Source organism: Rosa chinensis, chromosome 5, assembly GCF_002994745.2.
Source record: "Rosa chinensis cultivar Old Blush chromosome 5, RchiOBHm-V2, whole genome shotgun sequence".
NCBI lineage: Eukaryota > Viridiplantae > Streptophyta > Magnoliopsida > Rosales > Rosaceae > Rosa > Rosa chinensis.
The window spans coordinates 64,743,255-64,762,081 of NC_037092.1; the positions used below are offsets into that span (position 1 = coordinate 64,743,255).

The 18,827-nt window shown below is 38.9% G+C and overlaps 2 protein-coding genes across 2 annotated transcripts; one reads left to right on the forward strand and one right to left on the reverse strand.

Annotated features, from left to right (window-relative positions):
* Nucleotides 1–4,408: 4,408 nt before the first annotated feature.
* LOC112165299 lies at nt 4,409–5,927 on the forward strand. Its single transcript, XM_024301791.2, has 2 exons — nt 4,409–4,795; nt 4,976–5,927. Exons 1-2 carry the CDS (start codon nt 4,489–4,491, stop codon nt 5,692–5,694), a joined length of 1,026 nt encoding a protein of 341 aa, XP_024157559.1. The 5' UTR covers nt 4,409–4,488; the 3' UTR covers nt 5,695–5,927.
* Nucleotides 5,928–6,047: 120 nt separating this feature from the next.
* Nucleotides 6,048–12,406, reverse strand: LOC112165298 (beta-galactosidase 8). Its single transcript, XM_024301790.2, has 19 exons — nt 11,739–12,406; nt 11,545–11,640; nt 11,181–11,293; nt 10,949–11,015; nt 10,775–10,867; nt 10,536–10,679; nt 10,363–10,451; nt 10,163–10,268; nt 9,936–10,023; nt 9,506–9,624; nt 8,914–9,075; nt 8,613–8,815; nt 8,410–8,498; nt 7,783–7,892; nt 7,553–7,666; nt 7,309–7,407; nt 6,777–6,988; nt 6,369–6,705; nt 6,048–6,268 (listed from the first exon to the last, which is right to left on the reverse strand). Exons 1-19 carry the CDS (start codon nt 11,913–11,915, stop codon nt 6,161–6,163), a joined length of 2,526 nt encoding a protein of 841 aa, XP_024157558.1. The 5' UTR covers nt 11,916–12,406; the 3' UTR covers nt 6,048–6,160.
* Between the last annotated feature and the right edge of the window lie 6,421 nt (nt 12,407–18,827).

Here is an 18,827-nt window from a genome sequence, read left to right on the forward strand (position 1 = left end):
CAATTTCATGTGAAAATTCTTCATGAGTTGTTCCTTGTTTAGCTCTATCAAATCCCAAACTTTTTCCATTAAAAAGTTTTCTAGTTTTATGCTTCATGTGTGTTGGTAGTTCATGCAGGTTTTCTACCTTGAGGTGATTGATGACTGAGTCGAGAGTTATGCCATCTCAAAATTGACAAAGGCGATTGAATCCACTCATCATATTTAGTGGTAAAGACGAGATCAAGCTGCCTTTCTAGTAGGAGATAGTAAGTTCGAGTGACAGGACCCGCCCCGGATTTCACCCCGAAATCCGGAGTGGCCCTGCGGGGCCCACCTTAGTGATAACTCTACCGAGAACTGGTCGAGTCACCCCTAAAGTGGACTACCCAAAACAGTAACCCACAATAGATCAGAGCCAAACAAAGAAGTGCGGAAGCTATTCGTCAACTATGCCTCGAACCACGTACGCCCGACCTCAACTAATAACGCCTGCAAACTGGGCATTAGAAACTGAAAGGCCCAGGGGAAAAGTACAAGAAAAACGTTAGCGTGAGTGGACAAAAATAAACAAATATAAACCAAATGGATTTTATACTTTCCCACATTTATTTCCTTTAGAAATTCCCGATGCATGCAAGGATTTACGAAAATAAAACAAAAGGAGTTCCACTCATGAAAACCGACTAGCCCCGCTAGCCACATACGATTTAAAATAACAGTTGGAACTCTGATATTCAAGGAAAATAAGACCAGCCCCGCTGGTTAAACAAAAATCGAGCTAGCCCCGCTAGCTAAAGTAGTAAAGTGAGTGGGGGAAAGCGATAGCCATACAAGTGAGCCTCCCAGGCTTGGGTGATAGCCTCCCAGGCTAAAGAAACTCCCATAACTCCCGTAATATACCCTTACACCACTAAGTGTAGCGATAGGATACCGGGCTACAGAATTACTATCACATAGACAGTAACCTGCGCCACAAAGGCGGAGGGCTACGGTGATCCCATCACCGCGCCACAAAGGCGGAAATCAATGCTAGCAATGATAAGTCACCCAAAGTATGGCAAAGGAAATCCGAAAAACCAAGTAAATCTATAAAACTTCCCCAACTCTCGTAAATAAATTTCCAACAACGTGTCCCACACGCCAAGATAACCTCATCTTCAAAATAAATAGGATATAAATAAGTATAAAGATTAACTTCATAGAATTTCATAAAAATCTCAATTGCCGAATATAAATATAATATAAGTAGTATAAATCCGGAAATCATATCGGAAATAAATAAATAAGAAAAGATAAGCGTAATCCAATGGCGTGACCCCGCACGCCATAAAATCTCCAAGTAAATCAATTAACCAAAACCGTTTCCGAAAATAATCGTGTGCTCAAGAAAGTAAATTGATAAATAATTTATAACTTCGGAACTATTTAAATAAATGCATGCATCATTCTTTGAAAAATAAAAGTCCACTCACAGTACTATTGGGCGACCACACAAACGAGTTCCTTTATCTAGCCGTAGCTCGCAACATTGCCCTGTACACAATTAAATTTCCGTAAACAGCAATCCGATAAAATAATTACGAACCTAAACGAAACCTGAAAATCTCTATCTCCATTACTTCTCAAATTCACCCCAAATCTCTTCCACAATTCCAATTCCTCAATTTACATATTCCATAATGAAAACGAGGGAAATCCGACGGCCGGATTTCCCATAATTCCACCACCAAACTCCAAACTTCGAAAATTCACAAACAATTCCAAACTCCTCCAAAATTCACCAAACTTCATATATAAGCTCTATGATAATTATAGAATTTAACTAGCCAGAAAATGAAATTAAAAAGCTACCCTAGCCGCCGCTACCGCCGCCCACAGTGGCGGCACCGCCGCCACCGCCACCAGCTCCGATGGCCACCAAACTTTGGCAGCAGCACCTACTCAACACACTGATTCAACTTCTCAACTACAGCATTCCCAAATAACAATTAAAAACGGCCGAAATCGATCAATGAACAAAACCCAGAAATCCTCAAGAACCCTAGAATTTCAATTCGTCGATTCGGCATCTACACAACAAATCGTGATACAAGGCCATAGGGGAAATGATCAGTGATGAAAACCGAACCTTCGACGGCGAGATGGGGACCGGAGGTGGCCGGAATGGCCGGGAATCGGCCAAAATCCAAAACTGCAACCGGGGAGGAAATTCGTTCGATCCGAGCTTTTCCGGCCAAATCGTCCAAAGATGCTTCCACAGACGTGACCGGGGGAGGAAACTGAGCTTGGGGTTGGCCGGATTACGTCCGGAGGCGGCCGGAAGAGGAAGAACTCGGAGGGGGAGCGAATCGGCCGAGAGAGGAAGGGAGAGTCGGGGAGAGAGAAAGAGAATGGGGGGTGGGTTTCCGGTTTTGGAAACCTACCCTGGTAAGTTTCTATTTTTATCCCAAAAATTACCATGAACAGTAATTTCCTTATTTCGCTCATAACTTTCGCATACGAACTCCGATTTTTACGCACTACATATGCACGCGCTCGGTTTAACGTCCCCAACAACTTTCATGAAGGAAATTTTCTCAAATTTTGACCCGAACAAAAAGTCAACTTTTAGGGCCACTAAAAGTACCAAACCGAAAGTAAAAGTGAAAGTAAAGGCTGTTTACCATCCAAATGACTAGTAAACCGGTAAATTCAGGTTCGGGACGTTACATCGAGTTTGTGTAAAATTCTTTATGTACTAATCTTTTTAAAATGGATTGATCACCGAGCATATATAGTGTCCGCAGTTTTATTGCGTCAACAGATCTTGTGTAATGTGTGTGATGATTTTGCTTTTGTATGGTTTGGCAAATTAAGTAAATCACAAGGTTTCTAAGGATATTGATATCAATAGTTTCGATTAGGATTTCGAACAATCCTACACTCCTAAAATTGAACCTTGAAGTTGTTTGCACATTGAGTCAGTTCCATAATTCCATTAATTTGAGAAATACATATCCAATTTGTAATTACATTAATCCTCTAACCTGAATTTAAAGGAACTTAATTAGATTTCATTAGACATCCCATGGGTTCTTCAGTCTTACGTAACCTATGGCAAGATAGTTGTACATAATTAGGTGTTCATTACAAAATAAGCATAATGAAAACATTTTTTTTATGAACCGGCATGGTGGAGGACTTGGTCGGTTAGTACCGGGGGTTGATAACATTCTCAAGTGATTTCATATTTACGTTTGGCCTCTAGAACAAGAACACAAGCGAATAAGAAAGACTAAAAAGTAACAACTTCACGAAAACGGTAACTGCTAAATTTGGGAAGCCACAAGTAAATTCCTTTTTTTTTTTTTGGTAATCAGAAATAAATTCCTTGGATAAGGGAGAATAAGTGCGGTAGCGCGAACCACTGTAAGTGGCCTAGTGGTTCTTGCCTAATTGGGTGTGCTCCCCAACTTAGGTTCGAATCCCGAAGCTGTCAAAGTGGCCAGGCACTATGCTGCAATGCATAGTTGGAGCATTTCACATGCGGCGAAGGGAGTTTATCTTGGGCCTAGGAAGCCTTTGGGTTCCCTTTGACAAAGTCAAAAAAAAAAGTGCGGTAGCGAAGTTTGACCAAAACAAACCAGTTGAAGATGGCCTAAAATTTGGAAGAGCATATGTAACTTGATTCCTTCCCAGATATATATGTGAGGAGTGAACATGCATCATCGAAATCCAGTATAAACAATTCTTCAACAAACTCGAAGTTTCCAAGGAACTAGCGAGGGAGAACAGATGAATCAAGCATATAAGTATATGGTAATGTGAGTGAGACACATTGTGAAACATGTGATTAGTAAATGTTATGGTGTACATATTACATATTGTTATCTTTCAAATGTGAATGCTAATGTCAACTGGTAACCAGATGAAGCAAGGAATCATGTTATGGACGTCTGTGGCTTTGGAAAAACTTTAATAAACCTGTCATTCAAATTGCAATTCTCTGTTTATTCTGTCACTTTGATGGAGCCATAAGCAATGCTCATGTGAAGGTGCTATATAGGGCAACATACACCATTAATTAGACTTGAAGCAATCGAGGAGTTGAAGGTTACAAATTCTGAAAAGTCATGTTAAGTCGTCTACCACAGAACTAAAATACTGATTATGAAGCTACAACCTCATTAACTTTGGATCCAAAACTAATACCGATGCTTTAGGGATCTTAAAAGATTGATTGTTCATGAAGTTTTGTATGGGGGTACAACTAAAATATAGTCAACAAGCATTTGGTCAAAACAAATCACTTGTAGAATGATAGCAGCAGAGCTGGTCCTAAGCTGTTTGATTACATGAAGAAGCAATAAGAACAAGGATTAAGCCGAATCACAAGGCTTGGGTTCCCTTAGAGCTTCCTTATATATCTCTTTATGCACCATTCCATTTCATATATCCTTCTAACTCATAATTCAAGTAAATCAGCAGAACGAGAAGAAAAATTACAAAAAGAAGAACTAGCCAGAAATGGCTACAATAAGAATGTCACATACATTGGTGGCCCTCCTTGTTGTGCTCGTTTCCATGGAAGCAATGTCCTTTGTTCTGGGCCAAGGCAATGGAAATGGAAACGGGAATGGGAATGGCAATGACTACGATGAATTGTCACCGTTAGCATCCGGACAGGAGAGAGGCTTCTGTAAAGCAAAGAATGCCTGCTATTACAAGACCCTTGTCTGTCCATCAGAATGCCCTCAGAGAAAGCCAAAGAAGAACAAGAAATACAAGGGTTGTTTCATCAACTGCGGCAACAAATGTGAAGTCACTTGCAAGTGTAAGAGCCTCCTTATCTAGTCTTCATTTCAACCCTTATTTTTCCTTTCTTCAGTTAAGCGGTTCTCATATATGTAGCATATCAAGATTTGAGATTTAGAGTATGCAACAAATATAACATGTCCAACTATATGACAAGAAGTTTAAACTTTCACTAATAATTTAACTTCGGTTTTGACAGGGAGGAAAGCCAAGTGTAATGGGTATGGTTCTCTCTGCTATGATCCAAGGTTTGTAGGTGGTGATGGTGTAATGTTCTACTTCCATGGAGCCAAAGGAGGAAACTTTGCCATTGTTTCAGATAACAACCTCCAAATCAATGCACACTTCATTGGAACTCGACCACTAGGAAGGACTCGCGACTTCACATGGGTTCAAGCCCTCTCAATCATGTTCGACACTCACACCCTTGTAATTGCAGCAAAGAGAGTCTCAAAGTGGGATGACAAAGTTGACGCTCTCATGGTAAAGTGGGATGGTGAGTCAGTCAGCATCCCCACTGATGGAGAAGCCGAATGGAGGATCATGGCCGAAGGAAGAGAAGTAATTGTTGAAAGAACCGATGATAGAAACTACGTAAGAGTTACAGTTTCAGGGCTGGTAGAGATGGACATAAGGGTCAGGCCTATTGGAGCAGAAGAAAACAAGGTTCACAACTACCAAATACCATCAGATGATACTTTTGCTCACTTAGAGACACAATTCAGGTTTTCCAACTTATCTGATCTTGTGGAAGGAGTTTTGGGAAAGACTTACAGGCCAGGCTATGTTAGTCCAGTTAAGGTTGGAGTTCCGATGCCAATGATGGGCGGAGAGGACAAGTACGAAACTCCATCACTCTTTTCACCTCTCTGCAAGGTTTGCAGGTTTCGAAGGCAATCTGGACTTGCTCAATACTGATATAAACTATAAAGAGAAATAAACACTGTTTCTGGTTTTGAACTATCATATGTTCATTTTATTTGTGTATCTGGGTTTGGGCAACTAGTTTAGCACTACAGACAAATAAGGCTGCATTAAGCTTGTCCAGGACATAATCTGTACTCTGAATGTATCGTGTTTAATCAATAAGTTGATGTGTAGCTTCATAGTAATGATTGTTACTTTGTTTCCAAAATGCATCTTTTGACCAAAACTTGAGCAATCTTTGCTAATAGTTGGAGCAATCTTAAATTCTGACTAACCTTGCCTGTGGAATACCAACAATTTTCCTATACCTCTAAACAGGCACAATTCTAGTGAGATTGATCATAGACATATGGCAGAAATATTGAGAATGTTATTGATATTAATACCATTCATGAGAATGACTTTATTGTGAGCTAGACATACTTGGGGATAACCTCTTACGTATCTCCCACAATGTCTATTTACAAGAAACTTCTACTGCTAAACTCTTTGCTACTCCTTTACATGGGTCACCAAATGTATTAGTCGAGACTTCGATGCTACAACTCTTTGATCCAATGCACGCCTGTAACAATACCACTTGTCAGTAAACCAACACAAATTAATCATAAAGGAAAAACCTAGATGTGCACTGAAGTTTATCAACATAGCAAGCAAGATCTCACCTTCTGTACAATGGATAGAGCGCTACGGCTCCTGCACGAGCCATGGCTAAAGCTCCCACAAGTCCCACTAGGTCTTCCGTAACTTGCAAACTTGATTGAAGAAATGACTTGATTAGGAAATGGGCACTCAAGTGATAGCCTCGGCCGTGACTTCCTTCCTGCTTTTGAATCTGAACTCCACATATCTACAGGTGATGGGTGAGACTCTGATACATGAGAGCACAAACTTTCTACCTGTCTCGTGGCAAAAGATAACTGTGTCGGATCACCCCCAACTTCTTCAAATAATACAAGAATATTGCCACTGGATTTCAGCCATGAACGAGGAACGTGGTACCTGTAGGATTTATCACTCGTATCAGAATCGAAGTTTCAATCGAGTTATTCCATACAGTATCTAGCACTTACAATTCTTGAGATGGCTTGCCACAGTTCTTTCGGCATTTGTCTGCACTATAAGCTCCTCTGTAATTGCAAGTGTCAGGGCAACCACTTTTTGGAGCAATATTAGTGGGCCAGTAACGTCCAATGCTTTGTCCATTCACCCATGCCTCACCCTTCCCCATTCCAGTGAAGTCTAGTGCAACAGGGTTACTGCCACCGGGGGCATCAAATTGGGTCTGAAAAAGAATACTTCTACTGGTTAGTACAGGAAAGAATTTTATCATATCACTCCATAAATTGTGATTAGCCTAGAGTAAGGAAACTCAATTAACCAAAAATGTACAACATATGCTATAGAAAGCATGTGCTTGCAGTATATAGAGGGGTTAGATGCACTTTTTATACCTGCATTTCACCAGAACTTTACATTTATTCCTGTAGTTCTAATTTCAATATTTTTTCACCCCTTTGTCTTAAGGTCAAGTTGATCAAATTGATACATCCCTTAAAATGGTGGACAGAACTTAATAGACTGAAGAATATAATAATAAGTTACCTTGTACCACGTCAATGGCTGATTCTTGGGCAAGGTAGGTTGTGAAATCCACTGAGAACTTCCACTGGGAAGATCTTCATCTTCACCTTTAAGTCCAATCTGCAGTCACAATAATGAAGACAGATTGTTCGTTTTATCCACATGAATGTCCCAATTGTTTATTCATAATGAGAACTTGGATTTCTTTTTTGGCAATAACACCCATCTTCCCTTGGATATGTATAGAATTACTAAATCTACTGACCTGATATGTCCATTGTTGAGAAGAAAGATCAATAGTAGTGCCATTTGTTGAGCCTTTCAGTTGTACAGGACCAGTGATTCCAGCACCCACCAAGTCAAAGAAAGATCCATAATTCTGATTGGAAATTTATTGGTTTTGAAAATATAAGATGAAAACTACCATACAGAATAATGTATATGAGTTCCGATTCAAATACATGCATAAAGGAAAGAATATCAATTTATCCAAACCTGAAGCCCAACAGTCAGACTCAGAAGATCAATTTTGTTCTTCCCAGATGCGAATTCGACAGGGATGTCCACAGAAACCTTGGCATTGCCACTGTTGCCTGTTCCACTCCCTGAAAATGATTAAATTAGAAGAGAAATATGATAATAGAACAGTGAAAACAGTTCCAAGTGACAGCGGTAGTTGCTAGTCAAGAACTCTCTTAACTTTGAAATTCATGATTGTAAGTATCTAACCATTCGACCACTAAATTAGAGAGAGATCAAAACCTCAGTTTACATGGTGAACTATGAGAGGCACAATTTTGAAGGTCTGTTGCACTGTAGTTGGCACAAGTTTTTGTGGTTTAAACTTTCAAAGTTTACAACACAGAATTGCTTATAGGAATTAAAACTAACTTGAGAAAAGGCAATGGTCATTCCTCAACACCTCAGAGGAATCCTATCTTTAGATTGATCTTTCAAGATAATATAAATGTATTTGCAAGTGTAACCAAAGCAGCCACCAGATTTACACTAAGGAACCCAAGCAAATACAAGATATGTATAAAATTGAAATTTGAAACTTTGAAAGAGCAGATGAGTATAACCAAATAATATGTAATTCAAGGTAGTTAATTTATAGATCACCTGCAAGCTTTCCATTGACAAAAGCATGAAGAGCATGGCCAAGAGATTCCACGTGAAGATCAGCTTTATATCCATCTTTGACATCAATGCTGCCAAATTGATGTAGAAGGGATATTTAAATGTTTAAGAAATCAAGACAACTAGCTGAAAAGGCAATTAACACATCTTGAGAAAGCAATTACACAAACATTAAGCTTGCATACCTTGTAGAGTACCATAAATAGTCACTTTTATCAGCTGTAGTGTTTATCTGCTCCAATAATCCCTTTCTAGTAAATGCATCAGCCTTTGAGATACCCACTGGTTCATTTATCCAACTCCAGCCTGAGCCCACGGCTCCAGTGGGCTCAACATCAGCTGAAATTGATTGACGCATGAAGCTTGGAATCATAGCCGCAGTGTTAATCTGTCATGACAATATTATTTAGTTGCTTATGAAACGATCATACACTTTTCTGAACACCTCTGAAGGAAGTCATGTGCATAGAAGCTAAGGAAGCAAACCTTTGCGGTGTTAAGCACTACATTTTTGCAGTCAGGTAAGATGCTCACAGACCATGCAGGCAATTGATATGAATTTCCATTGAAAGTCACAGTGGCATCAGATTTGGTGTCGACATTGGCAAGAAAAGCAGAACATACTGATCCTGTTTTGTAAACAGCTGCCTGCATATACAAATAATTAAAAAAAATTACACGTTAATGACTAAATATAATATGCTGTTTTACTGAGCATAAAAGTGAAAGCTAGAAGATCTAAGATGAGAAGAACACTATGATCAAATTTTGGAGATCTCTATGAATGAGTCTTGGGAGCAACAACCATACAACTTTTTAGTTGAGAAGTCTTCATTTCAGATTCCCCAGATTATCATTTCTTAGATATTCTAAAAGTTTTAGCTTGTCCTAAGCTCTATAATTCTATTGCTCTGTTGTGCTGGTAAACAATAAATAAGTTGTGCCAAGTCCGCACTATATATGGCCATATGGAGCCATTCACCTATGGGATCTTGAAAACCAGACCTCCAGAAGAAGTTCAGCTACATATTCTTATGATAGCCACAAATCAGTCTCTGGCAAGAGTAAAGGATTCTACCTCAATGTTTTGACCAAGAGAAGAAATTGTTGGGTCAGTGGCCACCATTGCAGCTTCACAAAGCTTTATCGCCTTATGCACATCTTTTAGATGACCCCACTTTGGCTGCCTAAGAAGTCCTGCAACACAAATGAATTGTTAATTTGATTCTCTATGGCATTCGTAATGCTGACAGCAGCTTATATTAATCTGCCGAAGTGCAGCAGTGTTTATTTTGAGTGTTAATGATCTAATAAGTATGTCTTCTCATAATAAAAACTATATTTTAAGATCAAAGTATTGCCCATCCCCTTGATGTCGAAGCATCAGGTTGACAGCAAATGTCAGTTCATTTACACACCACTAATGACGAAGAGTTTTGTATGGATAGATAGCAAACTGACCAACACCATCACCAGCAGTAAAGAAGTAATACAGAGATACCACATACCATACTCATCGAGTGGAGCATCATAGTCATAACTTGTAGCAATAAAAGGTCCTCCACTAGACCGCCCAAAGTTGGTTCCACCATGGTACTGTTAAAGATCAACACAGAACAAATCACTGCATGTTTTCTTCCTGGCTTAAGACGCAATACTGAATTTTTTCCTAAAGCATTGAAACATCCCTATAATGTCCACTAATGAGAATACACTCCATATACAACTGCAGTACCATATAATAATTTTGGAAAGTTCCACCTCGCTGGTAGAAGCGTGCTACAGCAAATGCAAGGTCTTCCACCGGTCTCTGAGGTACAGCACCACCGAAGGAAAGAAACCTAGTGATCACAAACATTTGGAAGGTTACTTCAAGTTTAGACAAACTAGTTTTTAAAGTACCAACAATTTAATATCAATGTCCAAGCCCCTTACCATCCACTCCAATTCTCGGTCCAAATTTTAGGTGTGCTGTTAGAATTTGGGGTGAATTGATCACAGTAAAATCCATTGCAAGTGTTGATCTGTATAGAAAGCATGGTGCGAATGAAAGCTATTTTACACAAGGCCAATGCAATACAAATGAAAAGTGAACAAGAAAGTCTTACCACTGAAGAAGGTGCATCTGCTTGCTGGCACATGACCCAGGGCACCCCTGTATCCAAAGACACAGCCATGTTTGCTGCCCACTTAATGTAGGTTTTGGCGGCAGGCCCATATGGTTTATCAATGTTTCCATACTCGTTCTCGATCTGAGATAATTGACAGAAAAAAATTAATCTCCTCTAGAAACCAAAGTCTCAAAGACCAAAATTGGGTGGCAACAAAATCAGATAGAGAATTCAACCTGGGATAAAATGATGGGTCCTCCCTGAGATGCATAAAGCTTCTCATTCTTCATCATTTCAACTATTTTGGCCGTGAACCGCTGCATTTCTGCCTGAAAACCATAGATATTTCAATCTAACTAATGAAGTTGAGAAAATAGCAGAAACACAAATGGGATAGAGGGATTAGAAACCTTGTACGGCTCATTATCAGTCCGCAGCTTAATTCCGGGTATAAAATGCAGCCAGAGAGGAAAGCCACTGTACAAAAATGGAACACAAACACAATTGCATGAAAACTCTTCCAGTACAACACCCAGCTCTCTCTCTTTATTCCCAAAAAAAAAAACAAGGAAAAAGAAAAAGAAAAGACCAATCAGAGCAATTAAGCAAGAACCGCAAAACTTAATATTAAAAAATTCATACCCATAATTCCATTCTGCGCACACATAAGGCCCAATTCGAAGATGCACATAGAGCCCTGCTGCTGCCACTGCCTTCACGAATCCAACCAAATCGTTCCTTCCCTCAAAATTGTACTGCAAGATTCTCATACAGTGAGTCACTATCACCAAGAATCCAGAGAAAAAAAAAAAAAAAGATTTTTTGGTTGCGGAGAAAACAAACCCAAGTATAAATACTAAAACCAAATCTAAAGATTATAGCTTTCTGATTACTTTTCCAACAATTGTACAGTAAAGAAAACCCCAAATGGCAAAAAAAAACATGAACAATCCGTAAAGCTTCAATCTTGATTGATTCCCACATTCATGAAATCAAGAAAACACACCTTGCCTCGAACCGGTTCATGTGAGTTCCAAAACACATAGGTCTCGATCACATCCAGCCCTCCGTCCTTGGATTTCTGAATAAGGTCCGGCCACATCTGCACCCAAAACAAACACCAAACTTCAACATACATTGATTCAAAGTTTCAAACAAAGCGAAATCAAAACAGACTAAAAAAAACAGAGAGAAACCAACCTCTGGAGTGCTACGAGGGTAGTGAATAGAGCCAGAGACCAACACCCTGCGCTTTCCATCAATCACAAGCGCCCTGTGGTCGTAACTAACAGTTGCACAATACGACGCCATCGCCAAAACACCGACCACCAAAAGCACCACTATCTTAACATCAATTCCTGTCATTGCCAGAGCCATGCTGAAACCCCACTCTGTGGTTCAGCTACTATTTAACACAGTAGAGTTCTTGGTCTCCGGAAACCAATTTCTTAATTTCTTGGAGTGGTGGTTAATTAATATGGAGAGGCGTTTTCTGGCAGCATTTGGTTTGCTTCTGATGGTCTTTGTTGTGTTGTGTCAGAAATAACAAACACAACACTGTACACTACAGTGTTTTGATTTGCTTGCCCGCTTCCTGAAAACCAACGCTTGCAAACGAAGAGGGTGACGATCGGAGAGACGTCAGCAGCTCAGCAGCACTATCGTCGTCTTCTTCTTCGTCTGGTTGCTCTGCTCCTCCTTCTTCTTCTTCTTCTTCTTCCTGTGGCGCTTAGCTACTCTCTATCAGTAGTGCTCACCTACTCAGAGAAGAGAGTAATGAGAGTGCCTGAAATATAGAAGGGGAGGTTTTGGTTTGTTTTGCCTGCCATGTCATCCTGTACTGAAACGCGCAATAATTATCTGACAGGAAATTTCCGTTTTATATCATTTTTTTCCCGTTTGGTCTGAGTTTTATGGTTTTTCCTTCTATAGCCAGATATTTTCGATTTTTTTCTTTTTTAGGTAAGAATTATATGGTAACTCACACCATGTACAGCAAATACGACGAACATCTGAATTTGAAAAACTTTATCCACTATAACTGAATATGAAAAAGTCTATCCCAATGTATAGGGACAATATATAACAAATATTAAGGTGGCCAATATCAAATAATTTGTTGCAAAAAATTCAGCAAAATTTTTAATTAATTAATTATTTTAATTTTAAACTATCATGTTATAATATTTGTAAAATGGGGGAGAAAACTTTAAAATTGTGAATAGTACGTATATATGATTTGCAGAACTACTTTTAAAAAAAATTCATACGTATTTTATTCGCGTATTATATGAAAACTACTAACAAAGCTCTTTATCTCTCTGTCTTAGAATTTTTCTGGGTTTTGAATTGAGTGACTCTTAGGGGAGGATTTTGTGCCCTTAGATGTTGTTACGTAGTGCATAGCACACTCTGCTATGGCCATTTCGTCCCTTCGGCGTTCAAGAGACAGATAGGCAAGCTGCATTGCTTTGTTAGTCGGGCAATGATGGTCCACGAGCAGAGTGAAGAGCGGTTCCTACTTCACTTTCTAATTTCGGTGAACTCATGCATTCTAGGGTTCTTGATGTGGCTCGTGGTTCTTTGTTAAGATAATTGTTCTAGTCGACTTTTACAATGGCTCGTCAACCATTGAGGGTGTTTCACTCTTCCTTGATTGTGCAGAGTCAACTGGAAACCTTCATTCGGCACTTCGTTTGGAGAAGATGGCCCAAGTTGTTGGAGACATTGTGGGTAGGTGATGTGTAGGATGATAGGTTCAGAGTTGTTGGTTCATAATATCCTTCCTGGTTGAGAGTTGTTGGTACATATATCCCTCTTTCGTCGTGGAAGTGTCATCCTTTAATGGTGGAGGACCCGATAATAAGTGAGCTATAGTAAGTGTGTAGTTATTACAAAAATGTTATTATCTTTATTTTATGTGGTGTGGAGCATTTACAGATGTAGAGCTTTCTCATCCTTACATGTGTGAAACCATGTTATGTAGTTTGGCTAAAGCGGGTACATGTTAAACACACATATTATGTTGTTAAAATTTGTGTTCCATTCCTGTTTGATCGATGCGTTCAAGTTTTATGCGGCATTCGGATTTCTTTTCTCTGTTCTATCAAACAAAACAAACGGTCAATTAAGATTTTGACGCTAGCTCTTTCCCCCACCCCACCCCCACGAAAAAAAAAAAAAAAAAATTGCAACCTTATATGGACCCTGATTGACCAACTTACCCAGTGAATGGATTACGTTACAATAATATTCTATTACAAAAAATGATGGCCTAATTGCAAGTATAACGTCAATTATATAGTGAGGGTTTTGTAATTTAGTCGCAGTGAGCGGTTATGTCTTTGTTGTGTGTGAAAATGGTGTCTTCTCAAAAAAGAAAAAAAAGTGTGTGAAAATGGTGACCATTTACGTCAGGACCCGAGAAAAATCTCGTGAAGAAGAAAACAAGAGGGAGCAGAATCACTCCCATGAAGATCTATAGATGACTGGTCGAGCCAACCGACTATGTCCGTGTACGGATTAAATTATTTACTGCAGGCACTAGGGCACAAGTGCGCGCGTGCAGATCGATGGTGGTGTAGACCACCGTAGATTCTGAAAAAGAATTCCACCGTCACCGGCCCACTCGCTTGACCTTTGTTGTTCGAGTTTCCTTATAGTCATATTCCTATGCATGCATGGCTGGACTTTGAAAGCAACAAACCCAGAAACAGACACCAGAATAATGTAGTATTTCGATTACTCATTATCTTCTCTCTGAAAGAGACATCCCCTTTGGCTATATCTATCCGACTAGTCCGTGAGATGAAGCATGTATCCTAAACTTCATGCCTGCAGGAATTATATAATCTGCTACGTATTGAATGGTGTGATAATTGCAGAATATATAGATATACATAACGCGTACGTACGTCTTCGTGGGAAGACAGTGGAACTTTTTTGGATTATATATTGGACCACAATTTTAGAATTAGTGCCTATTTCCTGTGAGAGAGCAAGAACTTGGATTCAGCTAGTTTTAATAGGATCAATCATCAATCATTGAAATCATCATGATCATATATATGGCACTATATTAATGATTCCATATATACTAATCCTGACCCGTTTTAAATATTGGTAAATATAAACTAATTAGGCCAAAATATTTCTCTATTTTTTCCAAATATATGACGAGAAATATTTGTCCAATTTGATTGTAAGGAGTATATAGTGTCTAACTCAGAGTTGCGTGTCCGAGACAAATGTCTTCTCTATCATCTCCTCGTTTATTTCTTGTTTTTGAATTAGGGTTTCAGGCTTTTTGAAGTGTAGTATATGGACCGGTAGTCCATACGGTTGGCATGACTAATTGTTTGGATTGTGGAAAATGGCTGAATATTGCCAAGTAAAAATTGAAGTATTGGAGGGGATTGTTAATTAACTTTTTAATATATAGAACCTTCATGTTGAAAGTTGAGATGAACATGAAGTTGGTCGTTTCATCTTTCACATTGTGATCTATCAAGCTTAGCGAAAATCTACTCAGCAATCCAGTGTATAAGGATGTCTTACGCCTAATGAATTCTACTTCTGATCACATATATCTTTCTTGCATATATAAATAAATAAATAAATATATATATATATATATATATTTTACAAGCATGAGTGCATCATGACCAATACCATTCTTTTCCAATTAGGTTTTTTTTTTTTTCCTTTTATTTATGGTAATATTCTTCTCCATGTTAATGTCGTCCTACGTACTGGCCTGGAGTGCGTCCCCTTAAAATGCAGAACCACTAAAAGAAAGTATTATATATTTACTAATTTTGACTAAAATTACGTTTGACTAAAATTACGTACTTAATTGATCTTGACATCAAGCAGAAAACCTTTGGTTTGATGATATATAACCAACAAAGTTTTACTATAGCATCCAAGTAGGAGATCACGTTGATCTTAATTCCTTTGTATTTTCACATCATTGTAGCATAACGTATGCTCATCGCTCATAGTGGAAAATTATGTTTTGGGCGGTGCAGGCGTGTAGGGTTTAGTTAGGACCATTAAATGGTCCAAGCCAACTGGCAAAACCCACCACAGCAGTCCTATTGGTGACTCATATGTATCAACGTTAAGCGCACCATTAGACAGTTGTATTCATCCACACTATGAAAATTGCATACATTAGTCATTGAAGGCATACTATTACAAAAAATTCCTCAATAATTAAAAAGTCATTTATCTAGCAAGTCAATTCTCATAAACGTTTTAGCTCTATCCGACAAACTGTGTTTTACCGGCATAAAATACGTAGGTCTTCCAACGCTTGTTGGATTGTCGAATGATTAATTTTTGTATTCCATCCATAACTGTAGACATTAATTAAATTTGATTCTAGCAAAGTTAAATTTAATTATTGAAACAAAATTATAGAAATTTTAACGAAAAAAAAAATAGTAAGTACCTAAACATCTTGTTATGTACGTGGGCTGATCAATCCTAGTCGCTGATATAAGTATAAACCAACAGAACTCGACAACAAAATATATGAACATATACCCAAAGAGAGGTTTTTGTCTATTAAGTTTTTTTAATTCTCTCTTACACAATACACTCTAAGGGAGTCTTCCCTAATACCCCATTAAGATTTTTTTTTGTTTTTAATTTTTTTAATACCATTTTACCCCTCACCCCTTTGTTACTTAGAGAGAGAGAGAGAGAGAGAGAGAGAGAGAGAGAGAGAGACTATAGGAGACTTCGCCGAAGCCGGTCACGGGTCGCCGGAATCAGGCCATCGGCCGCTGGAATCCAGTCACCGGCTGCTGCCCACTGGATTTTTTTGAAAACCTCTATTGCTCCCCAATAGACATCTATTGCCCCAACAGTGTATTGCTCCCTAATAGATGTCTATTGCCCCCCAATATACACTATTGCCCCCCAATATAAGGGCAATAAAAGTCTATTGCCCCCCAATAGACATCTATTACCTCTCAATAGACGTTTCGATTACCGAAATGGGAACCAATCTTCCTAAAATTACACAAATAAAACTTTGATTAAAGAAAAAAAATGAGGAGATTACATCAATTCAAAACGTATATTGCCCCTAATAGACGTTTCGGTTACCGAAATGAGAACTAATTTTCCTAAAATTAGATAAATAAAATTTTGATTAAAGAAAAAAAGAAGGGACTGCATCAATTTAAAAACGTCTATTGCCCCCAATAGACATTCAAAACTTTTTTTTTCTTTCTTTCTGCCCCATTACTTAAACAAGACCAAATTGTACAACACTTTTTCTTTTTTTTCCCGTTTTTCTTTCATTCTTGGAGAAATAGTTTACTAGGAAAAAATTTTTTGATTTGGCCACCCAGAAAATACTCTGGGTACCAAACCGGAGCAAACCTCCGATAAAAAAAAAATAAATAAAAAAAAAAAAAAAAAACCGGAGCAAATCACCACAGGTGCAGCTGAGGGATCCAAGCTCGGCCTCAATTGCTGTAATTCATATTCTCGTAAAATAGCAAAAACGCCAATTCCAAAGCAGCAGCACCTCAGGATTAAGACGACGTGGAGACTCAGCTTTTCGTCGGTGCTTCGAAGCTCTAACTCCTCATCGCTTACCAGCAGCGATCGGTTCTCGTCGCCCACCAGCTCTGACCTCGTCGCCTACCAGTTTCGATTCCTCATCACCTACCAGCTCCGACTCCGAGATCGCTTGCCAGCGGCGACCCGTCCTCGTCGCCTACCAGCTCTAACTCCTAGATCGCCTACCACAGGCGACCGGTCATCTTCGGCCTCGTCTCGCTGTCGGCCATCTAGACCAGAGACCGGAGCTAGAGAGAGAGTCGATCGGAGAATGGAGGATGAGAGATAGAGACTGCAGCAGATCAGGGAGATAGGAGAGAGATAAAGAGAGGGCCACATGTAATTAATTAATTAAGTCAAGGGCAAAATTGTCATTTTGCTTTAAATAGGGTAAGTGAGAATAAAAATTTGTTGTTGGGGTAAGTGGGATAATTTTGCTTATTTTGGTGCTTTGGGTCAATGACCCTATAAAGTAATATACAAACAAATACAAATAAGTAGATATGAATTCACTGACTTAATCTTGTGAGAGAGGCTCACGTATGCAGCGCAATGTCCTAAGACAGAATTTCTTCCCCACACCTGTGTTGTGGTTGATCGTAGACGTTGCCCTGCAGGATATAACTCTCGTTCCAAGGCCTTGCACGGATGCCTTGAAACTTGGCGAACTCCACTTGTGTTTCTCTAAAGTGTTTGTAGACGTCTGCCTTGCACTGGTACAACTCTCGTTCTAAGGCCTTACACAAATGCCTTGAAAACTGATGTTATATGTTTCTAAGAAATTTTGACGTTTTTTTATAGAGTTCGGATCTTCATTTTGAGTTTGAATTGAACAGTTGCGACTGTTTTGATAAACAGTTATATATGAATTTATTTGAATTTTGCTAAAGAGAAATTATTTTTGTTGGAATTTAATTTAGTCCTAGAGCCCAAGAGTCCCAATCTTTGATATAAATAAATGTTTATTGATGGACTTTCACCCAGATAGGCCTTTGTCTCTCCACTTATCCATGTATTATGAGTTTTGTTTATACATGTATAAAGGACACAAGTGTGGGACTTGTTTCCAATGTGGGATTCAAAACACCAACAAGTTCTAACACATATTTAATTCCATGCAATTCGTCGAGGAAAAGGTTTCATTGATGGATAGTCTTCTAAAAATGCTTGACAGGGGCAATTGCCAAACAACCATATATGGTTATAGGAATTTTCTCAGGTACGGACGTCCGTACCGAATTTTCGGTACGGATTTCCTGTTTTTGATCACTTTCCGGCCATATTTTTACATCTTAACCGTTCAGTTTTTAGGTCCTAGTGTATAGATCACCTCTACAAAATTTCAACCAATTTGGTGATCGTTAAGGCATCCAAAACTGCGTTTTACATGAACGGACCGAATCTGTTGAACCGGAACCGTTCGTATTTATGATGGTAAATTGCAGTTTTTGATGCCTTAACGATCACCAAATTGGCTGAAATTTTTCAGAGGTGATCTATACACTAGGACCTAAAAACTGAACGGTTAAGATGTAAAAATGTGGCCGGAAAGTGGTCGAAAACAGGAAATCTGTACCGTCCGCTCGGTACGGACGTCCGCACCTGAGACGGACACTTAATTAGCAAAAGAATATCCAAAGGTTCCAAGTCTCCAACCACTTAAAATTAAATTTCTACATTGAAAACCTGGGATATTCTATCAAATGAATT